We start from the raw sequence: 19,757 nt of genomic DNA, 5'->3' as shown, positions 1-19,757 counted from the left end.
CCGCTTTAGAAGCTGCAACCGTAACCGCAGTAATGGGCTCACGTATATGCACTAACTAGTCTAGCCACACAACGAAATTATTCCAAAACAGAAAGAGGGAAGCGTTCAACACCGTTAACTGAGCACCGGTAGCCATTAGTGAGCGCACCCGTAAAGAGACTGGAAAGTACGCACTCGTGCCGATTTACCAGCAATTATTCTATGCCTGCAACACCTCCTTACCCTAAACCTCGCTTGTTCAAAAAATTAGGCGTGTTAGACGGCACCTTGCTGTGGAAACCCTGAAGATGCGCAGAACGTACCATGCATGATTTGAATTTCGCGCAACGGGATCATATACTACTACCTACTACGCCCGCTCAATGGAGGCGCGCTTCCATTGGCGGCCGCGTTACTACCTCCTGTAGAGCTACACCTCTCAAAAGCATCAGGCAGCAAACACTTAAATGCTCCTGAGGATGTCATCGCATTAACACGTCACCGTTACCAACAAGAACCAAAACGCTCAGAAAATTAACCTTCGATGGTAATTGGTATTGTTTAGGCTAGCCATTTGACAGCTCGCACGTGCACGCTCACCTTGAAGCATTTCTTCGAGCTTTTTGCGGTCCACCCTTATTCTTTCCACATATGCGCTAGCAGGGTCGCTTTCATCGCCGACTACGCTGGAGCCATCAAATTCTGAGGAATGAGTAGACGTCACTTCTACCGAGTCCATTGCGCAACTGCTACTTGCAAATCGCATCGCTCAATGCCTTCGTCGGGATTTATAGCCCCGCGCTTATTACGTCACGTGTTCATCCGCTTAATAATAAACTGTGTCGGGAAATATTGCAAGAAGAATCTTGGTAAGCTCAAATTATTATACTTAGAACATACTGTAATCGCAATAAAGCATAAGTAGCAACAATATCTGTTTAGTACGGTTTAAAATGCGTGACTTTTTTTTTTTTTTTTTTTTTTTATCGCCAGCTTCTTTGGTGGCGCTATGTTCGAAACTGAACATGGTGACGTGGTCTCGCATGAACGTTTTTGCGTTATGCAACTTTTGCCTTGTCGCTGCATTTTGCGGATTATAATCTGTTTTAATTTGTCAACCTCAGATGCAAGTGGAACCGTGGTTTGTGAGTGCGGCTGGTGAGCATTATGATTGGCTTCTTAGGCGTTGTCTACGCGCTCAATTTGTCAAGTGTACAAATCGCTCGCGCTTCCCGTTGCAGCATTTGTCCCAGGACGTACAGTGTCATGTGGTGGGGACCAGACCTATGTTTATGCGGCATCGCAGCTATGCAGACACTGTGTCGAAGATAAGACATTGGGGGGAATGTCATTGTAATTGTACAGCCAACGCACTACTCAAGTAAAAGTCGTGAAGAAAAAAAAATTTATTGTAGCACATCGCACTCGCACTGCGCGAACGGTACAATACTTGCATGACAGGAAACAACAAACGAGAAAGAAAATCAGAACAAGGAAAGTTGTTTGCTGTACAACATTTATGCGCACTCATACATCCAAAGGCATGCCAGTTAACAGTATTTTTTTTTTTTTTGCTACAGCAGGTAAGAACATTCAAGCATTCACTAAGTCCACTCAAAGCGTAACAGTGAGCAAAAAAAAAAAAAAAAAAATATGTTGCACATTGTGGAAAAGTACAAGTGACCTCCATTATGAAGTTAGGTTTATTTCATTGAGGGAGCTAGGTGATGCTGTTACACAAGACAACACAAAGTACGAAATATTTCTTCAAGATATGACTGCAGACAGTCATACAGCTTGCTCTCGACAAAAGTACAATAAAGTTAGAGGCAGGGTCTATCTACACTGCTGCTGACTGCACATTCAGTGTGAGAGCATCGTCTGAGATGAGCAGAAGTGTCGCACCTTTCTCGCAGTATTTACACAAATGAGGAATGCAGGACCACATACTGTAATATACTAGTGGCACAGTTAAACACTGCTTTACTCAAAGACAAACCTATCTACATGTAGGTAGTTGTAAAAGCCGACTGTTGGCAATAAAGTATGCTATTATGTACACTTTTTTTCTTTTTCCCTTAATAAATGTTTTTTTGAGGCACATATTGGACAATCGTATCTCTCATATTCAAGCTTCTGCCATTAATGAATTGCAAGGCACCAACACTTAACATGCTTGCTTGTAGAATAGAAGCATGCACTGTTGAGCAACTATACCTTATCATTGCCGTGTGCTATCTCTGATATAGACCAGTGAATTCAGTTCTGCTATGATGTAGTGGAATAAAATAATGTGCAAGTTAATTTCCTTTTGAGGCCATGTGACCATTTGTGCCAGGCAGCTTGTAAAATAATGTTGGCCTGGGAGAGACAACCCCCAAGCACAAGAAAATCTGTATACAGTACCACTAACACAAAAACAAAAGAGCCTGACATAATATACAAGCTGAATGGTCAGCACTTGCATATTATTTCATCCCATTACATATGCTACCTGAACCATATGCCTCGCCGGTCACCTAGAAAAAAAAAAGTTTTATAAGTTCTTTTTTTTTTTTTTTTTTAAATTATCTGAATGCATGGTAACAGTTATATAAAAAGAATGTGAGATACAACAGTAGCTGTTGAACCAGCTTATTAACTATAAAAATTAGTTGCCTGAGATGGTGTAGATGTATGGTTCCAAGCAAGTGAAGGCCAGCTTGAGGCACAGTACAGCATGCATGGAACTGGTCGAAGTCATTATATCATTTTTGTTTCGCATGCTGAATGATAAAAACAATGTATTTTGTGGAAGTAAACAAATACTAGAACACGGCAGCATTGCAAGAGGCAGTGCTGCATGCAGTCTAACGAAAAGGCCTGTTTTGTTGTAAGAATTGTAAACACTGGGAACTACTGTCCTTGGTCTTCACTATCGCTTGTATCTGGAAAAAAGAAACAGTCTGCATAAATTTATACAGTAGTGAGAACACAATTCGGATGAAGAACCTGTCTCTCAAAAGCTTACACGAGGACAACAGCAGTTCAACCCGGCTATGTTAGCAGCTATTTCCATACAAAAATAATCTTCAAAATATTAGTACAGTGTTTACTGTTATGTGCCATGCAATGCAGTTCTTACTATGGTGCCCTTTATATCTTATTATGTATAAATATCATACTGGTCTTCTTGGTGTTAGCATTTATGCAAAGTACACTGGCAGTTTCCAAAGACCTTAGCATTTAACTGGTGTAAAAAGTTGTGGGGTGCCAGATGCAATTAATATCTGTATTGCTGTAGGACCTGGGAAGACTGCCTGGAATAGAATGTTTCAGTCTACAGTTCCTGAGTGATACATATACTTGTCCCCTACATCCAGGACACTTGCCCAGGATACACCATTCATGCTTCTCTCAGATCTGGCACCTTGCAAACTACAGGTATGGTTAGTATACTCTCAACATATAATGGGTACCTAGAACCTTTCTTGTTACTTTTCTAATAAAAAGTAGTCATTAGCACCAACTCAGCCGTGCTGAAGATGATATGGTGCTCTCTCTACTGAGCTTATTAACCTGGCACAGATGTCCTCTGCAGCCTCCTTGCTCCTAGTTATCCCATACAACATGCTTTTGTATCAATGATTAAAAATGACACTGAAACTAAACCGCTAAATTTTTAGCTTAGCACAAACAGATGCTTGGTCTGACCACCTAAGGAAAGTGTGTAGCTACCTTTTTTGCTGCCTTGGTACTGATGCCGACGCAGCCTGTCATAGAGATCTTCTTTGGTTCCATAAATACTGGCATTACTGCGACCCAGAGTACCACTCTTTCCATTGTGTAGGCCATCTGAAACACAGCAATATGGTACAAATTTATGCAGAATGCTTATACTGTAGGCAGCCAAAATTTTTTGTCATAAAGGTAATATGTAGAAATCCTTAACAAGTCATTCAGCATCAAATGCAAGCATGATGACACAATATGTGATGCAATCCTGTTTGCCAAATAGTTTTTTCTACTAATAAATGAAAGTACAAAAAGTATTGCAGATGTGCGAGGTTGTGGATACTCGCCTAAACTAACAGTGGTCATGGCAACATATGCTTTCAAGTACAATAACACCTGTCATCAGCTGGTGCCCCAAGCATACAGTGTTCAGATTAAACAAACATCTGACAAACTCTTTCAGCGTTCACGTGGCTGCAAAAATATAAAAAAATATGGGGACACTTCAGGAGGGCTTTGTGACAAATATTTAACATATCTGACCTTGAGGTATTTGTAGATACCTCAAGGAATGCCAGGTGGCATCATTCATGTTATGCCATTTTTATTCACAGTGTAAACACCAGAAAGTCTGACAAATGCCTGCAGTGAAAATCTTGCACTTGTAGATGTAAACTTGCTCACTGTTAATGGCACACCTAAGCTGGAGCACACGTGGTTACTATCAGCGCAAGCAAGTTACTGCTATTTCAGGCATTTGTGGTGTTCCACGTGTTTGGCTTAGAGAAAGAGAGAGAGATTTTAATGCTACGTGTTTGGCTTAATGCATGGGAGAAACATTTAGAGTTAGAATAATTTTGAAATTTCAACCCCCTGTGAGCATATGTTCTTTGCTTTATATATATATCTTGCCTCTCACCCATGATACTTTAGTGGTATGGGAAAGGTCTCTGTTCTTACACATCACACAACTAACCACCTTCCTATCTTCAAGTGAAAACCTTTCATATTTTCTTGAGTTCCATATTAAAGTGATTAATTAAGAAATAAATAAACACCCTCCTGACACATACAGCACCTATAAAGAATACCACTTGAGTTGCCCTCTCGTAAAATGAAGATGCTTTTAAATCTCTGATTAAATTAGGTGAAACACTGTTAATGTGATTATCATTACTGTAGAAGTCCTTCATAGCAACTATTCAGGACTAGGTAAAATGTTTGTTATGTTAGGTAATTTATCAGAAGTTCTTGATATATTGCACTCAGGCATCAACAACATTCAGCAGCTTCTCATCAGACCACTGAGCCCACACACTTCATATTTGGCAAGGATACATTCAAGCACCATGTATTCTTTATCCGTTTCTTCAGACTGTGAAGCCTGTCCCCATATTTTCTGCTCTTCTAACTGCATCAATAGAGCAGTACTGTAGTCGCACTTGTCAAAATTAATGCTGGCTGCTAAATCTCGTACTTGCAACAAGAGCACAGGTTGTCATATTAGAGCCAAACAAAATCCAGGCTATGGTAAAACTGTGAAACTCAAGCATCAGATCTGAAGCTTGGCAAGCCTTTCACATAAACTGGAAGCGCTGAAATGGTAAAAGAATATATGGCAGCTAGAAATAGCTGTGCTGAAAATTCTCAGAACAAATTCCACCCACTGTGATAGTATCAATTGGTAGCCTCTATGCAAAGTTTGGACCTGGCAGATGATCCCAAGGAGTGTGTTATAATAAAAAGTGATGCCACTGGCTTTTACCACTATGGGCATGTCATGTTCAGGCTTTTTAGTGCTTCAAAGTTCTGACTACAAAAATAGAAATCAGATCAGGACTGCGGCATTGTTTACTATAAGCCAAGTAGAATGTTAATGCATGCAGGTACTAATATAGCGCTACCTTGCAATGCTGACCACACTGTGCTACCCTCAAAGCTACCAAGAGCGGATGCAAAATAAATCAGATTAGGCTACTTCAAACTTGTCTAATTTAAATTTTGATAATATCTTGCTTTGCCACCTTAGTCTTAATGCATTTTCAGGATGCTTACTTAAACGATATGCTTGGTCAAATGCAGCTTCTTTCACTCCTTGCAAAATACTGCTGTTGGCAGAAAAATTCTGCAGCCACAAATGATGCAAAGGTGTAGAGGTGCTGATCTTTCTAGTGTATTTCCACTTTAGAATTATGAGTAACAGATTAGTAAGAATGGATCTCTTCGAGAATTTCGCCTATGCTCAGTAAACAATATATAACTGCATTTTTTCTCACATGCAGTTTGATTTCAGTTTCAGTAACCAAACGATGATAGTAATGTGAGTATGAAATCATGTGAGGCACACAGGAGCTTTGGCAAACTGAAACCAAAACTGGAACTACCACTTCCAAAGGAATTCAATCACAAATTATTTACTGCAGTATTGGGAAATTTCATGTGGCGATCCATGTTTACTAATATGTCATACGCATCATTTAAAAGCAAAAATACACAAAGTGAAATTGAGTGTTTCAGCCCTTTTAACAGTGATGTAATGATCACTGCCACTTGGAAGTTTTACATCTGAAAATGGGGACAATTACATTATCATTCTCAAACTTCCATACACAAGCTAAATGCTGCATTTCCGCCAATGAGCATGCATGCTCCTGCTCTAGCCCCATGCGCTGGCTTGAGAACTTTTCCAGCCTATAGTATGTGTTCATAATGAGGTCAGAGGGAAGCATAAAAGGTATTTGGTACCTACTAATTTATAAAATGACAGTTTTGCTGACACAATGTCCAAATAATACTTTAACGGTTACCTGCCCCAAAAGTTCTTAAAAATTACAGTCCAGCAATATTAAGCTACCTGCCACCAGCGTGGACTGCCTCATATGCATTGTAAGCAATGCTTTCTATGCAGCTTTGGCTCTCAGAGAAAATACTGACAAAGTTAGCTGTATAACAACATAGGCTAGTTATTGACATTTGTCGGCAGGGGCAAATGTGCTAGGGGCCTTTGTAGTCAGCTGCAAAATTTCAGGGAAGTAATGTAATAACTTCATCACTTCGATATGCAGCCTAGAACTGTACTATGCTATCTGCACCAGCCTGTATGATCAATACAATGAATTTCTCAGTTCCAGAATTTTCACCACAGCTATGAGCAAACATAGCATTTTTTGACAGCTTTGGTGGACCATAAGACTGCGCAGTCAGCAATAAATGTACCATTTCCTTTTTTGATAATGCACCTAGTGCATTCCTTTGTCATTCTCTTTTAATAAAGACAGGCTAATGTGAAGTATTTCATTAGCCATGCATACGCACGTTTATGCTGTAATGCGAGACAGATAAGTCATCTTTGTACAGGCACTAGCAGACTGGATTATGGCAGGCATTTTCCAAATTGGTTCCTTCGAGTGCTTTTGGGTTGACACAAGCACCTAAATTCAGGAATGTTTCCAACTCCGTCTTTCTATAGCAGACTGTTTCTCTACACAGCTGGTCAACGAATAATTGAATTTGGGCACTTTTTGGGGGGCCACCCATATCTGCACCTTTGTTCTGCATCCATGTCAGGCACAGAGGAATAGAAGCCAAGCCATGTAGGGTTCCTGAGCACTTTCTGAAAACCACACGGGGTTCCCCAAGGCTAACAATACTACTTTTTATTAAAATTTATCCAAAACTTTCAAAGCAACTGGTTTCAAACCTGGTAGGGGGCAAACTTGAGAAAAAGAATAGCTATATGTTGCCAACTATTTTGATTGTACAACTTTTGGAAGTTTTGAACCTTTCTGCTGCAGTGGTTTCATTTAGTCTCCAAAGAGAAATCCAGTGTGCTTGTACCTAGCAATACTTAATTATGATGCTAGCTTTACATATTCACCACACCACTGCACACTGATTTCTGAGGTGTTACATTTGTGCACATGTTTGATGCTGCCATTCAAGAAAGCAGGTATGCACAAACTTTATTTAGTCAGCTTCAGTAGAGCGTGTTTTTTTTTGCATTGCTACTCTTTTCATCGAGGGGAGTGCAGTTAAAGTGGTTCTTGACCGAATAACAACTGTTACTGTACTTGTGGCTTTTCTGTGGCCTGACTCAGTACCCGAGCTGCATATTTGGTTCATGCTCAAGCAAAGTCATTTTGATTACCCTTCATGTAAGTTTCATTGTAGAAGTTGGGCATTTCCCAGCCATCGTCGTCATCATCATAGTAGTGGGCATAGGTGCTGTGATGAGAAGGAGCAATGCTCTCAGCATAAGGTGCAGGAGCGCCATAATAAAAGTTGGACTGGGAACCACTGATGTCCATTGGAGGAGGTTGGGGCAGCTTCTTTGGCTTGTTCTTCCAAGATGTCCTGTGTATGAACAGCAAAGCATCACAAAGAAAGGTTACACATACTTGTAGAAAGGGGAACTTAGAAATGCTGCAGCTGCAAAACCTCTGAGCATGCTAGTTCGTTTATTCTATGATGATATTCAAATGTGTTGCCTGAATTAAAGCGCAAAAAGAGGCAAACAATGGATGAATGTCTTCATCAGCCTGTCCTGTCACACATTCCTTATTCAGGTCATGTTTTAAAACTGCATGTTTAAACCAGTCTGTGCACGTTTCTTTGCTAATTTTAAAACATTTTCCACGCCTAGTGTGCAGTAGCAGTTTTGACATTGTCACCAAAAAAGTTGGTAATAAAGTATCAACCAGCCTGTTACCTATGTACATATATGCTTTCTATACCTCTAAAACAGAAGTTCTGTAGAAAATTTCCACTCAACTGAAACACTGAGAGCAAATGTATAGTAATGAAACAGAGAAAGTTGTCACCTTGAACATATAATGTTCAATGTCAGAGTAATGCATGCAACAGGTAATAGGTACCACCCATGTTACCACAAATAAGATCATTATTCTTTTAATACTATACTCTTGCTATAGAGACAAACAGCACTCTGTTTGTCCTTGAATGATGAACAAGGTCTGTGCAGGTACTCATGAATGTTTCCAGAACACAGAAGCCATGAAGAAAGCTTGATAATGAACTGAACGGTATGTTCTACCCTTCTCTGCATAACCTGCACTGTGCACACTTCAACTTCGCACAATGCTATCACCCAATGGACAAATTGAACTTTTTCTGCAACTTTCCCTGTTTGGGAATTTTAGTGGTTGCCTTTACACCTGCATGTTATTCGCTGCCCCGTATGCCTGAAAAACAGTCCTTTCTACCAGTGTGTTGTGGCAGCACTTGTCTACTACAATTTTCTTGGCCAGACATAAGTTTCACAGTGTGGCTTCTTGCTTGCATGAACTTCCACAACAAAGAATGACACTCATGAGAAGTGACTTTTTGTTAGCTTCCGTCTGTATGGGGCCACAATTTCTCTCAAGCAGCAGCAGTTTAGTGTGCTAGGTGGACAAAGGCCTCTTGGGCTTTGGGTCAGAGTATGCAAAACCACTGGTCTCGACTGTTTATTGTCCTTTACGCTTTTTTGCCCTGAACTCCTCCTACTATGGGGCATCTGCACTCCATGTTCACCAGGAGATGACTCAGGCTATGTCAATTCAATGTGCACAATGCTATGCCCAGACGGTCAAGAGAAAGGTAGTACATTGCTTCACAACATCAGCAAACTCATTACATTGTGTACTTCACAGTAGCACTAGGTTTTCATAGTACATAGTTAGGAGCCATATAATTCAACACTCATCAATATTTGGAGGCTTGTTTTATCTTTTTTTTTATCCCTCCCCTCTATGCTAATTGGACTGGGTTTGACCTACTACACTGCTTACATTTTATTTTTACATTTTGTGGTTTGCTGTGCCCAGAGGGTGCTGTTTTTGTTCCTTTTTACATAAAAGCTCAGCCTCAGCAGAAACTTTTTCTCACACATGAATTAAGCCTTAACATACACTTGTAACAAGAATAAGTGAGTACTACTAAGCACATACTCTTAGCAGTTATGTCATTATGACCTTAGAATGAAATCACTTTTGAGCTGCAGAGTTCCACAGGTATAACCAGTATACGCTGATGGTGGTATGGTACACTAAAAGAGCCATTTCCAGCCCAGTATTCTTCACAGTAATGTTGAAATCAACTTCCACTATTGCATTCTTTTGGCACTAAATATGACTCTCGGAGAGTGTCATTAAATTTTCGAGAGTGTGATGGTAAAAACATTTATTTAGACAGAGAGAGGTAAGTAGCCGAAGACAGGTAGGACCCTTAGTACACGGCTCCGATGCCAAATACCACATGATTAACCATTATTAATTGATAATTAACTAATTCAATTGGATTCAATACCTATAATAAACCAATCAACGGTTCATCTAAATTCTCGGCTAACCAGTAGCACAGTCAAAGTATAACATGACAATTTGATTGTCTTAAGAACCTAGCGCCGCTCCATTCATATTTTTATTTGGGCTGACTTTAAAGACTGAGTTAGCTTAGTAACGTAGGTATCACGGAACACGCTTTGCTTACTCACCTGACGCAAATCATCCAAATCAGAAGTATGATGAGGATGACGAAGATGACAGCACCAGCAATGCCTCCAACGATGTAGACAAACTCAGACTTCTTCTCACAGCGGTCACCATAGAAGTTTCCTTGGCAGGCACACCTGGGTTCACTTGTGTCCTGGCTGATTTCACACCGGCCACCATTTTCACAGTAGTCTTCACATACATCTACAAAAGACCATTGTAAGCATTTCCGGAGGTTAATCTGATATGGCGCTATGTGGCACATGCAATGTGATGTTATTAAAAAATTCTTTAAGGCAGATATGAGCTCAGCCTGTCATGGGCTTGGCCACCTCTTTTCTATACACAGCAACTGGTAGCAAACTGAAGACGTGCAGATGGCAGTAGGCCAAGTGGATGTGGTAGTAGCCACATACACCTTTCAGTTTCATTTGGTCAAGACCATTTTATATGATAACTAGCTGCTTGACTGTGATGTTGTTAGAACGTTTTTATTTCTTATTAATATTTTTTTTTGTGCACAAAGATATATTTTGCTTCACCGCACCGGACTGTGAGCACTACACGGTGAAGCATCCTCAGATCGTGATTGTTCAGCGAACTCTCAATATATGTTTGCCTTCACGTCTAGCCTTCAGCTAAATCCATGCGTTTGTCTGCGATGTGCCAACGGCAGTACAGCCATCGAGCGCCGCCCGTCGTCTGTGTAAACACTGCACGGCGGGACCGACAAGCATTCGAATGACCAATCGGAGGTTTACGTAAAGTATTTTTTTCTACAAGATTTGATTTTTCAGATGCTTCCATGGTCCCTAGTGAGCTTTAAAGATCAGTCATTGACTGTGTGGATGCCTTCAGTACTATGGAAGCTTGACAAGCTACCACTGCACAGAATTTGTCTCCTCCAAACCATAGCTCACTCAGAATCCCAGCCACCTATTTGCTCATATGTTTAAATCTCCACTGTCAGTTCACAACATCCAGTTGGTAATGTATGCACAATAAAAGTGCATAAATATACATTTAAAGAACAGCTGCACACAAAAACCTCCAAACACAGGCAACTGCACACTGAAGAAACATGCTGCACAACATGCCTATGATAATACGAGAGACCTCAAAACGATGCAAATATCACATTTTGGAGCAGAGAAAAAAAAATGGGCCCACCTCCTACAGCCAGTTTGCTAACTGAAGCATATCTAAAGATGCAGACAACTGAACGAAAGCAGTTCTCCTAAGCAGTGGAAGGCAACACAGTTATCTGCATGATAACTTGCATGAGGCACCCTTGTTCCTAAAATTACTGAGACATAAATTTAAGACTGCATGTTTCAAGGGCCTTGGTAATGCACCAACTGGCACTGATTTCGCGTCCTGTTCATGGCTGACATGCCTGTCAACACGGAAGAAGGAGTTGTGCTTACCAACACATTCTCCAGAGTCATTGTTGAGTCTAAAACGAGGCATGCACTGGCAGGTGTAATTCTGGCGCTCCTCCAAGAAGACGCAGAAGGCATGCTCTCGACAGTCACGCTTCTCGCCATTGACCAGACAGGGATCCGAGCAGTAGGTACGGCTTGTTGCACCCACGCCATCAGTTGTAGTGTCAGGAGGGCAGGACTTGCACTCAAGGTCACGCTGCTCCTCATCCTGGTAGCTTCCTTTTGGGCAGGGCATGCATTCTTCACTGCTGCTGTTGAGGTAGTGGCCCACACGACACACCTCTGCAGCAAAGGCATTAGCAAGCAGTTAACCGCCAACCCAAACAACTACTTTATGCAAGCAAACAGAACATTCAGGCCATTGTGGTTCACACATAGGTTCTCATTTTCCTTTTTATACGTGACAGTTCCTGTTGGAGCACTCATGTAGTAAATATCCCTCCAAAATTTTTCACATCTGAACTAATTACACCTGATTTCTTAGAACTACTGTTGAAGTATGCAAGCTAACCGCTAAATGTGAAGGATAGAACTGATAGAATTGGTGCTTGGACTCAGAATTAGCAGACCATGAGAAAAGCTCAGCTTTATGAAGGCTAACTACTAGGACCTTGTTATAGATGAAACACTCCTGTTCATTTCTTTTTAATGCGAGGCATCTTACGAGTCTCAATTCTCATAAGTTATCACTAGGCATTCAATTTTCTATCACCTATGTTTAAAAATTCTTTTAGCATTTAATTTTTGCACATAAATCTCTGTATTTTGGGACATGTCTTTTGTGTAAAAAAAAAAAAAAAACTCCAAACAATATGCACAGATCGAAAGAGAAATTAAAGGGATGCAAGCTCCGTCGTAAGAGTATGACACGATGGTGGCCTATGCACTGTACTCAGAATGCAAAGCGGCCCAGACTATACTGCTCGCATGCGCCATCTGTTTGAGTAGTGGGGTACATCCAATCATATGGGGTTCCAGAGACCCCGCATGCCGACACCACCCGGTGCGACACCACCCCGTGCCACTAAATGGCAAGATAAAGACAGCAGCATGCACTTTGCCACTCGCTTAATTATCACTTTCGTAATTGTTATCTTTCTAAATGCACAAATACTATTTACAGCACAGTCATAAATGCCACTTTACATGCAAGACCACACGACATAAATATAAATTCCACTTGTTCACAGGTGTGTTTTGCATGGTGTAGTCTATAGTGCGTCTGGCTCACAGACAAGGGTGCAGGTTTAAAACAGGACAAGTTCTTGATTTGTTTAAAAAATAAATGATTGGTGGCATGCGGTGACCTTTATTTCGTATTAAATGCCATGTCTTAGGCACATAATATCTACACGTGACATTACATTAAACCTACGCAAGGCGCGATGTTTGAAATTCCCATGGGGAGCTGTGTGGCTGTGATGGCATGGCCCTGTCAAATATGCAGGATTATTGCTCACGGCCATCAATGCCAGCTTTTCTGCGACACGAGGCACTTATGCTTTTGTGTGTAGATATCTCTTTAATACTAGTATACATGTTGTGGAGGCCTTCTGGATATACATACTCTTGTAATTTCTGCGACATGAGGCCCTTATGCTTTTGTGTGTAGATATTTCTTTAATACTAGTATACATGTTGTGGAGGCCTTCTGGATATACATACTCTTGTAATTGGGACTCTTCGTTAGTGGATAAAACTTACTTTTTGCATTCCACACATCTGATATGATTCAAGTAAGCTCCAATTCCTTTCCGTGGCACCACCTTCTTAAAATTTGGTCTGCTGGTGCGGAAGCTAGATGTTATTCTAAATCGATTTCAGGACTGTCCCCTCAGTTGGTTATTAGCAATTGTACTGGCACCTTTTAGCCAGTCACCCAATACATGGCTTTAGCTCGTGGTAAGATAGAACAGTATGTATACAAGCTCTCAGGATAAAAGTGCTGACCCAATGTCTTAGTCATTTGTCCACTACTTAAAATAATGCTGCTGCAGTGCCGCAGTGTATCACAAATTATAGTGCAAAATTTAAACAATGGCCTCGCAGCTACAGTACTGCCCTGGCAAAACACAGAAATGCTGCAAATGCAAATCATCCATAGTGTATGAGAAAATAGTTGGAAATGAGAACAAAAAAAATAATTAACTAATTCAAGGTTTAACATAAAAGATACTTCAGGAAGGTACTTCAATGGCTGTTATTGTGCTTTTTATCAATGTCTGCACCAAACAGCAAAGGCTACTATCCTCTGGCGTTTTGATGAGCCACACTCTAACCATCACCAAGTGAGACACTCAAAGAGGAGGGCAGTCAATTCCCCGAGACCTGTTTGCCCTACCTGGAGTGCCAATATTGCTAACTGCCACCTTAGTCCAAAGTATTACAGCCAGGCATACAAGTGTCAGGGCTCATTTTATTTTATAGCAGGAGGTCGCAGTGTCACACACAGTTCACCATGCTGGTGTTTTTTGCTTGCCACAGTTCACGCACCGACTGCTCACGTACCACACTCTTAACAAGTCCATACTACAACCGTGCTCAACACATGCTGCATACATTCATCCCCACTGGCACTCACCCTGACCCTCACACCATCCCATGGTGTTCTCACATGGAGTCCCTAGTGGTTCACCTTGGCATGTTTCGATGCAAAACATTTTCTTTTATTTAGTGGAAAAGCACAGCGCAGTTCTGAGCGCAGAGCACTAGGTGCTTTCTAAGGTTAGTTAATCGCACTTTGCTCACGTTATGCTAGTGGAAAAAAAAAAAACCTATATTCACAATCACACTACACAGTGCTGTCCCAACCAAACCAAAAAAGGTAATGGCAAAAGGCAACTAAAGCTGCAGCTCATTTCTTGGTTCACTCCATGCAAACTGTGGAAGTGACTTCTATTTCCATCGGCGACATAACTATAATGTTCTTGTGCTTTCTAATTTGCAAACTAACCACTTTTTTATATATATATTCTGTTTATCACCGAAAGTAAAAAGGTCATTTTTCAAATGACATAATAGATGGTGTGTGCATATAACTTTGCACAGTTTTCAATGCATATTGTTCTAATGGGCAGCAGCTTTTGGCAAGACTACTGCAGTAGTCTTTCTTATAACGGTGCTTACCAAGTGAACACTGGTCAATGCTGGTTGATCCGAAGTTTGGTGTAGTCGTGCCTGGAGGACACGAGTTGCAAGAAGCCATGCCTCGTGTTCTGTAAGAGCCCTTCGGGCATGGGTCACACTGGCCTGTCAAGCTGAGCTGCAATCCTGCTGCACACTCCTCTGTAAACAAAAGAACATAGTGCATTGTGGCTATTTGTGCAATGTAAATTTGTGCTTGTAAATTTGCATACAGTCAGAAAAATCAGTTACAATAGAGAAAAGAAAAATGCAATATACAAGGACTGAAACATGATGCTGCACAATTCTCGCGTGGAAATTTGAATTCTGGCCCAGCTGCATGAGCAGTCCCTTCCCTTGCTGGTGTCAGGTGGCTCTATCCCCAGCCAACAAGCAGGCGGCACATACCTCGGCACTCTTGCACAGACACAGCCTCGTTAGTCCGAGTGGTGAGGCCCGGTCCGCAGGACATGCAGGAGAAGGCACCCTCACGTGGCTGATACATTCCGTAGCCACAGGAACGGCACAGTCCCAATGATTCATCAAAGTATTTGCCCGTCGAGCAGCGTTCTGCAAAAGACACATATTTATATTAACACAGGTTCAGCATGAAGTGCGGGTAGTTTGTTAGAGGTAGAGTGAATCTGTTTAAAATTATTCAGGAAAGTTGTTACGGTGGTTTGAGCGGTTCAGCTACGACCAAGACAAAAACTGCAGGGGTAAAAAGGTTTGCCTCTTTTGTACTTTTCTGCTTCCAGTTTTGCAAAGTTTCGTTATATGCACCCATAACAAAAGCACGAAAACAAGAACTAGGGGATGCGATCGAGCGCACCTTTGCACTGTCCAGCAGAGCGTGCTCCAGGTCCTGAAGTGACACCCTGTTTTCCTGCAATGACAGGGCAAGGCTTGCAAGCCAGCTGTCCCACATCGTTCTGGTAGAAACCCACAGGGCAGGACCGGCATGATTGCGTGGCATTGTTGTAGTATGTGCCAAGGGAGCACTTGACTGTTTATAGGCAGGGGAAAAAAAAAAAATGAAGTGTTCATTAGGCAATGACATAAACAGATTCATTGAACATAAGAATAATTCAAATTAACTGAACTGAAATTGAATTGAAGATGAAGGTTGTCCCTGCTGTTTTAACTACGCCTTACAAGTTGTTCTTTGGCGAGTTTACCATACAGAAAGAGACAACAATCAGCTGAGTGGTGAGGTTAAAATGCAAAAAGCATGATACATTTGGCCATTAGCTTGGCCTGGCCTTCAGTGCCTGTAAGTGTGAGCACTTTATTGGCTTTTGTTAGTCAAGGTATCTTCTGATTTCCCCGAAACTTACCGCAGAAGGGAGCTACCACAACTTCTCCAGCTGGGCAAGCGTAGTCTGTGATCATGCTAAGTGAGGTTAGATCAGGGGTCACATTTGGGAGCGTATCCCGCACGTCAAAGGCACTCTGCTGCAGGACAGCATTTTCAACAATCTTCTTGACAGTTGACTTCTCTTGAGTGTTTACATTGACAACAGGGTCACTGTGGAAAGAAGCATGTGCATTAGTTGTGGAGCTGTGTATTGAGATTATACAGTTCATGTTTTCTTCACCGTAGCTCAATGCAAGGCACAGAGTTGGGTTCTTTAATCGCAGCCTTTGTCTGTGTATTACAGTATTTATACCATGGTTTCTAGATCTTTTTTTCCAGGATTAAAAAACATATTAGCAAATAAAGCAGCTAACCAAGAGCGATAAAGATTGAAATCTGAGTTGAAGCTGTCATCATATTAGCAATACTGCTTGTAACTTCATATCAAAATTACATTACTTGAAGTTACCTCTTTGTAACTCGTCAAAACATATTAAGCTTCTAGCATATGAGTCTTTCATTTTGCCATTTTTTGAATATAGCAATATAATATAAAAATCCCTTTATTTCTGTTATATTAATAAAGTGGGAAGGGTGCAAAAAAGCAGTCAGGTTTACATTTAATGAGTACGAATTGTTTGCATTACTAAACTTATTGATAGAGCAGGTTTCCGGGCGTTATCAGTAGAATAGAATGACCTTGACAGTAAGTGGGTTGAAGTAGACAACGGAGATAGGCGTCAGGCATTTAATGGCCTTAGTATGCGGCCTTCTCTCTGTCGTTTAATATTTCTGAATGCACTGTCCTTTTCAAATGTAGTTTGTATTAGTATTATTTGTGAACTGATTTACTATCTTGATGTTTACTGATGCAAATCTCGCCATGCCACAACCCCTACCTTGGGGCTAGCAGTATTGTAAATAAATAAATAATTAAAGACAAATGTACAACAAAGAATTGTGCCAGGGTTTTCTGTAGCGGCATAACATGAGCCTACAGCACAATACTGAGACTTCAGTCCTCTTCTTCTTCCTTACTAAACCGTTTCAGAAATAACCAAATAATCTTAAGGTGATTCGCCATTCCATTTCCCTGCACGACATGGTGAACGCCCTCCTGCTCTCTTTTGAGGCCAGCTATCATTCTCCTGGCTTCCTTTCCTCAGAGCTACCGTGGAGAGGTTGGTATGAAAAGCACTGGCATAGCCCAGCAGGTGGCCCCTTCTCCTCCCTTCCCTCTCATCTCTACAGACAGCCAAGGCGGCCACAGAGGAGAGATGAGGTGCAGATGATGCAGCGACATTGGAGTGAACAAACGCTACTACTGAGGAAGTATGAACATTGGGAGATCCCAATAAACGGCTTGACCCACTGGCTTCGCCTCGGTGCGTCCTTCTTCGTGGCCACCAGTGTGGCCCGAGCTGCAGCATGGTGTCTGGCTCCGAGAACATAGCCTGGGCCCCGTAGAATCCCCACAAGCTTTTTATGAGAGCGTACTTACAGCTATAGTGGCAGTGTCTTTGTTTCAGATGCATTCAATACTCTTCTTTTTGCAACTAGGATGCTTCTTGATGCTAGCTAGAGAAAGCACTAAATATTAAGCAAAACACTAGATATTGCAGCACATTCTCTGAAATGGTTAAGACAGAAAGAAGAAAAGGATTGGAATCTCAGTATTGTGCTGTCAGCCTACATTATGCAATTAGAAAAAGTCACACAGTTGTAACAAGTACATGAACTCTTTACGTAGACAGGTTTTGTGACCTATAGTGTCATTTTATGGTGGGTTTCTAGCGCCATAAACCCCTCATGTCCTTGGCCAATTCTGGTGTTTTAATGTTAAAATTCCCAACAGTTCAGAGGCCTGGCTTGCATAAAATTTTTTACACTTGCGGAAAATTAATATTTGATATTTTGTGTTGCACAACTGACTAATTAGCTTTTTTGAGGCCTGCATCAACTTTTTAGACAGAAAAAAAAATTATATTTAAATGGAAATGATGGGCAGCATTTGAAAATTTAATGGCAAACATTTTTCACAACCATAAAAAAAAACAAAAAAAAAAAAACTGGTGCAGTGAATTTGCCTTTCCTGCAATGACAGGAAAGGCAAACAACCATGCAACTTCTTATCAAGTAAAGGCTTGATAAGAGGTTGGTTGTTTCAGATAGAAAGGTCAAATAAGCTGTAGCTTACTTGTGGGCAGGGAAAGAAACTTCGACGGAGTACACATCACTATCATCAAGTTGACGGCGAACCAGTCGAGAGTGCTTGTTGCAGTTTACATTGACCCGTATGCCATTGCAGGAGCCAGGGGACGGATCAACGCATATTCTCCAGTTGCGGTTCACCTGCAAATTCAAATGCATATGAAACTTATATGCACTTGTTATTGCTGCAAGCCATACCCTCTTAAGCAAACTTTATAAGGTGGTGACCTTATATCCGTAATACGGTTTTAACATACCTGCAGCAGGCTTTCCAGAATACGTGAATGCAAGATTTTCTTGCCAGAGTCTGAGCACACCACAGCCGATGGAAAATTCATAGCCAGGCGGAAAATACGTTGAGCTGGCCTCTTGGCTGTAAACAGATAGCAACAAGTGTATCTTACACAATCTGTGTTGAGGCATAAAAGTAATCACTGAATATACAAGATGAGATGCTGTCACATGAAACATTTTCAAGACAGAATGCTATATGCAGCTTCCAACACAAGCGAAATTTCACTCGGAGTGTTCTATTGTCACACACTATGGTTGTTGCAACAAGTCACTAAGCAATACATTGCATTTAGGTATTTAGGCTGAGCCTGTGATGAGCTGAAAAGTTTGATGTTCAAGTGCTATAGCTCCTTTACTCCCTTTAATGGGCGCTCCAGTAAAACTACTAAGCTGTTGTGTTGCAAAGTATCACTCCTTACTGGTTTTGTGGTTTCCATAAAGCTCAATGGGTAAGCTGTCAACTGTCTAAGTGAAATTTTTTAGATCTCTTTGCTGCTGACATGACACTTTGACAACCAATACAATAGTACTGCTGCTCATAGCCTGGACCATCTTTTCAAAATTCGACACAATAACTGTATTCTGCAGCCCCGTATCTCAGTCTTTGCCAAAGTTTTTTTAGTCATCGAGGTGAAACCCCTGCAACCAGGGGTTTCACCAGGGTGTTGGTTCCCTTTGTATCTACATAGTGCATGAGTCTCACGTGAGCAGGCAGGGAATACAAGCTGGTCCCCAGGGCTGTCAGTAGGTCGCCAAAAACCTTCTGCGCCACAGACATAAAACTCTGGGATGCGCTGAGAGAACTCTTGGCCATCATCGCAGCTGATGGTGCACATCTTGAAGCGGCTTCCTGGGCCCCAGTCCGAGCAGTGTCGTTGACCACCAAGTGGAGGAGCAGGCAAAGTACAGAACTCACCTGCAAAGGGTGCATTACGAAAACTGTCACACATGTCTGGTTTGTTGCACTACTCTTGAAGCATGCATAAAGTCTTTTTCAGTCGCACTGTTTATGTTTTTCCTCCTATGTGCTTCACTGTGCAATGCATTCTCTGTTCTTACAGTTCATGGCCATGTGGGATGTTGTATCTGAAGCCAAACTGTACTATGTATAATAAGAATATTGTTTTTTTTTTTTCACACAAC

General features: G+C 41.3%; 2 protein-coding genes and 1 long non-coding RNA gene across 8 annotated transcripts in view; 1 reads left to right on the top strand and 2 right to left on the bottom strand.

Moving 5' to 3' along the window:
* BicC (protein bicaudal C) overlaps nt 1–773 on the bottom strand; it is an 87,904-nt gene extending 87,131 nt beyond the window's left edge. For 2 of the 5 annotated variants that reach the window (XM_084589572.1, XM_084589571.1), the window contains exon 1: nt 580–773. In XM_084589572.1, coding sequence (XP_084445698.1) covers nt 580–745 — 166 coding nt within the window. In that variant the 5' untranslated portion in view covers nt 746–773. The remainder of the gene's footprint in view (nt 1–579) is intronic. The other 3 variants (XM_084589568.1, XM_084589570.1, XM_084589569.1) reach the window with 2 other exon arrangements.
* Nucleotides 774–1,011: 238 nt separating this feature from the next.
* On the top strand, nt 1,012–19,574 carry LOC146204851 (uncharacterized). Its single transcript, XR_014704063.1, has 4 exons — nt 1,012–1,137; nt 3,263–3,402; nt 8,675–8,735; nt 19,437–19,574. It is a non-coding gene; the product is annotated as an uncharacterized LOC146204851 (long non-coding RNA).
* The window catches only part of uif (sushi, von Willebrand factor type A, EGF and pentraxin domain-containing protein uif), a 148,933-nt gene continuing 130,543 nt past the window's right edge, over nt 1,368–19,757 (bottom strand). For both annotated transcript variants that reach the window (XM_084589565.1, XM_084589566.1), the window contains 12 exons: nt 19,318–19,530; nt 18,578–18,693; nt 18,307–18,461; nt 16,090–16,280; nt 15,585–15,758; nt 15,161–15,322; nt 14,756–14,914; nt 11,612–11,911; nt 10,187–10,388; nt 7,841–8,046; nt 3,697–3,813; nt 1,368–2,906 (listed from right to left, as the gene is read on the bottom strand). In XM_084589565.1, the coding sequence (XP_084445691.1) occupies nt 2,875–2,906; nt 3,697–3,813; nt 7,841–8,046; nt 10,187–10,388; nt 11,612–11,911; nt 14,756–14,914; nt 15,161–15,322; nt 15,585–15,758; nt 16,090–16,280; nt 18,307–18,461; nt 18,578–18,693; nt 19,318–19,530 (2,027 nt within the window). In that variant the 3' untranslated portion in view covers nt 1,368–2,874. The remainder of the gene's footprint in view (nt 2,907–3,696; nt 3,814–7,840; nt 8,047–10,186; nt 10,389–11,611; nt 11,912–14,755; nt 14,915–15,160; nt 15,323–15,584; nt 15,759–16,089; nt 16,281–18,306; nt 18,462–18,577; nt 18,694–19,317; nt 19,531–19,757) is intronic.

The sequence above is a fragment of the Amblyomma maculatum genome, chromosome 1, assembly GCF_055883805.1.
Source record: "Amblyomma maculatum isolate TAMU_Amacu chromosome 1, ASM5588380v1, whole genome shotgun sequence".
NCBI lineage: Eukaryota > Metazoa > Arthropoda > Arachnida > Ixodida > Ixodidae > Amblyomma > Amblyomma maculatum.
Note: the sequence above shows the minus strand (reverse complement) of the source record. Positions and strands in the feature narration are given on the sequence as shown.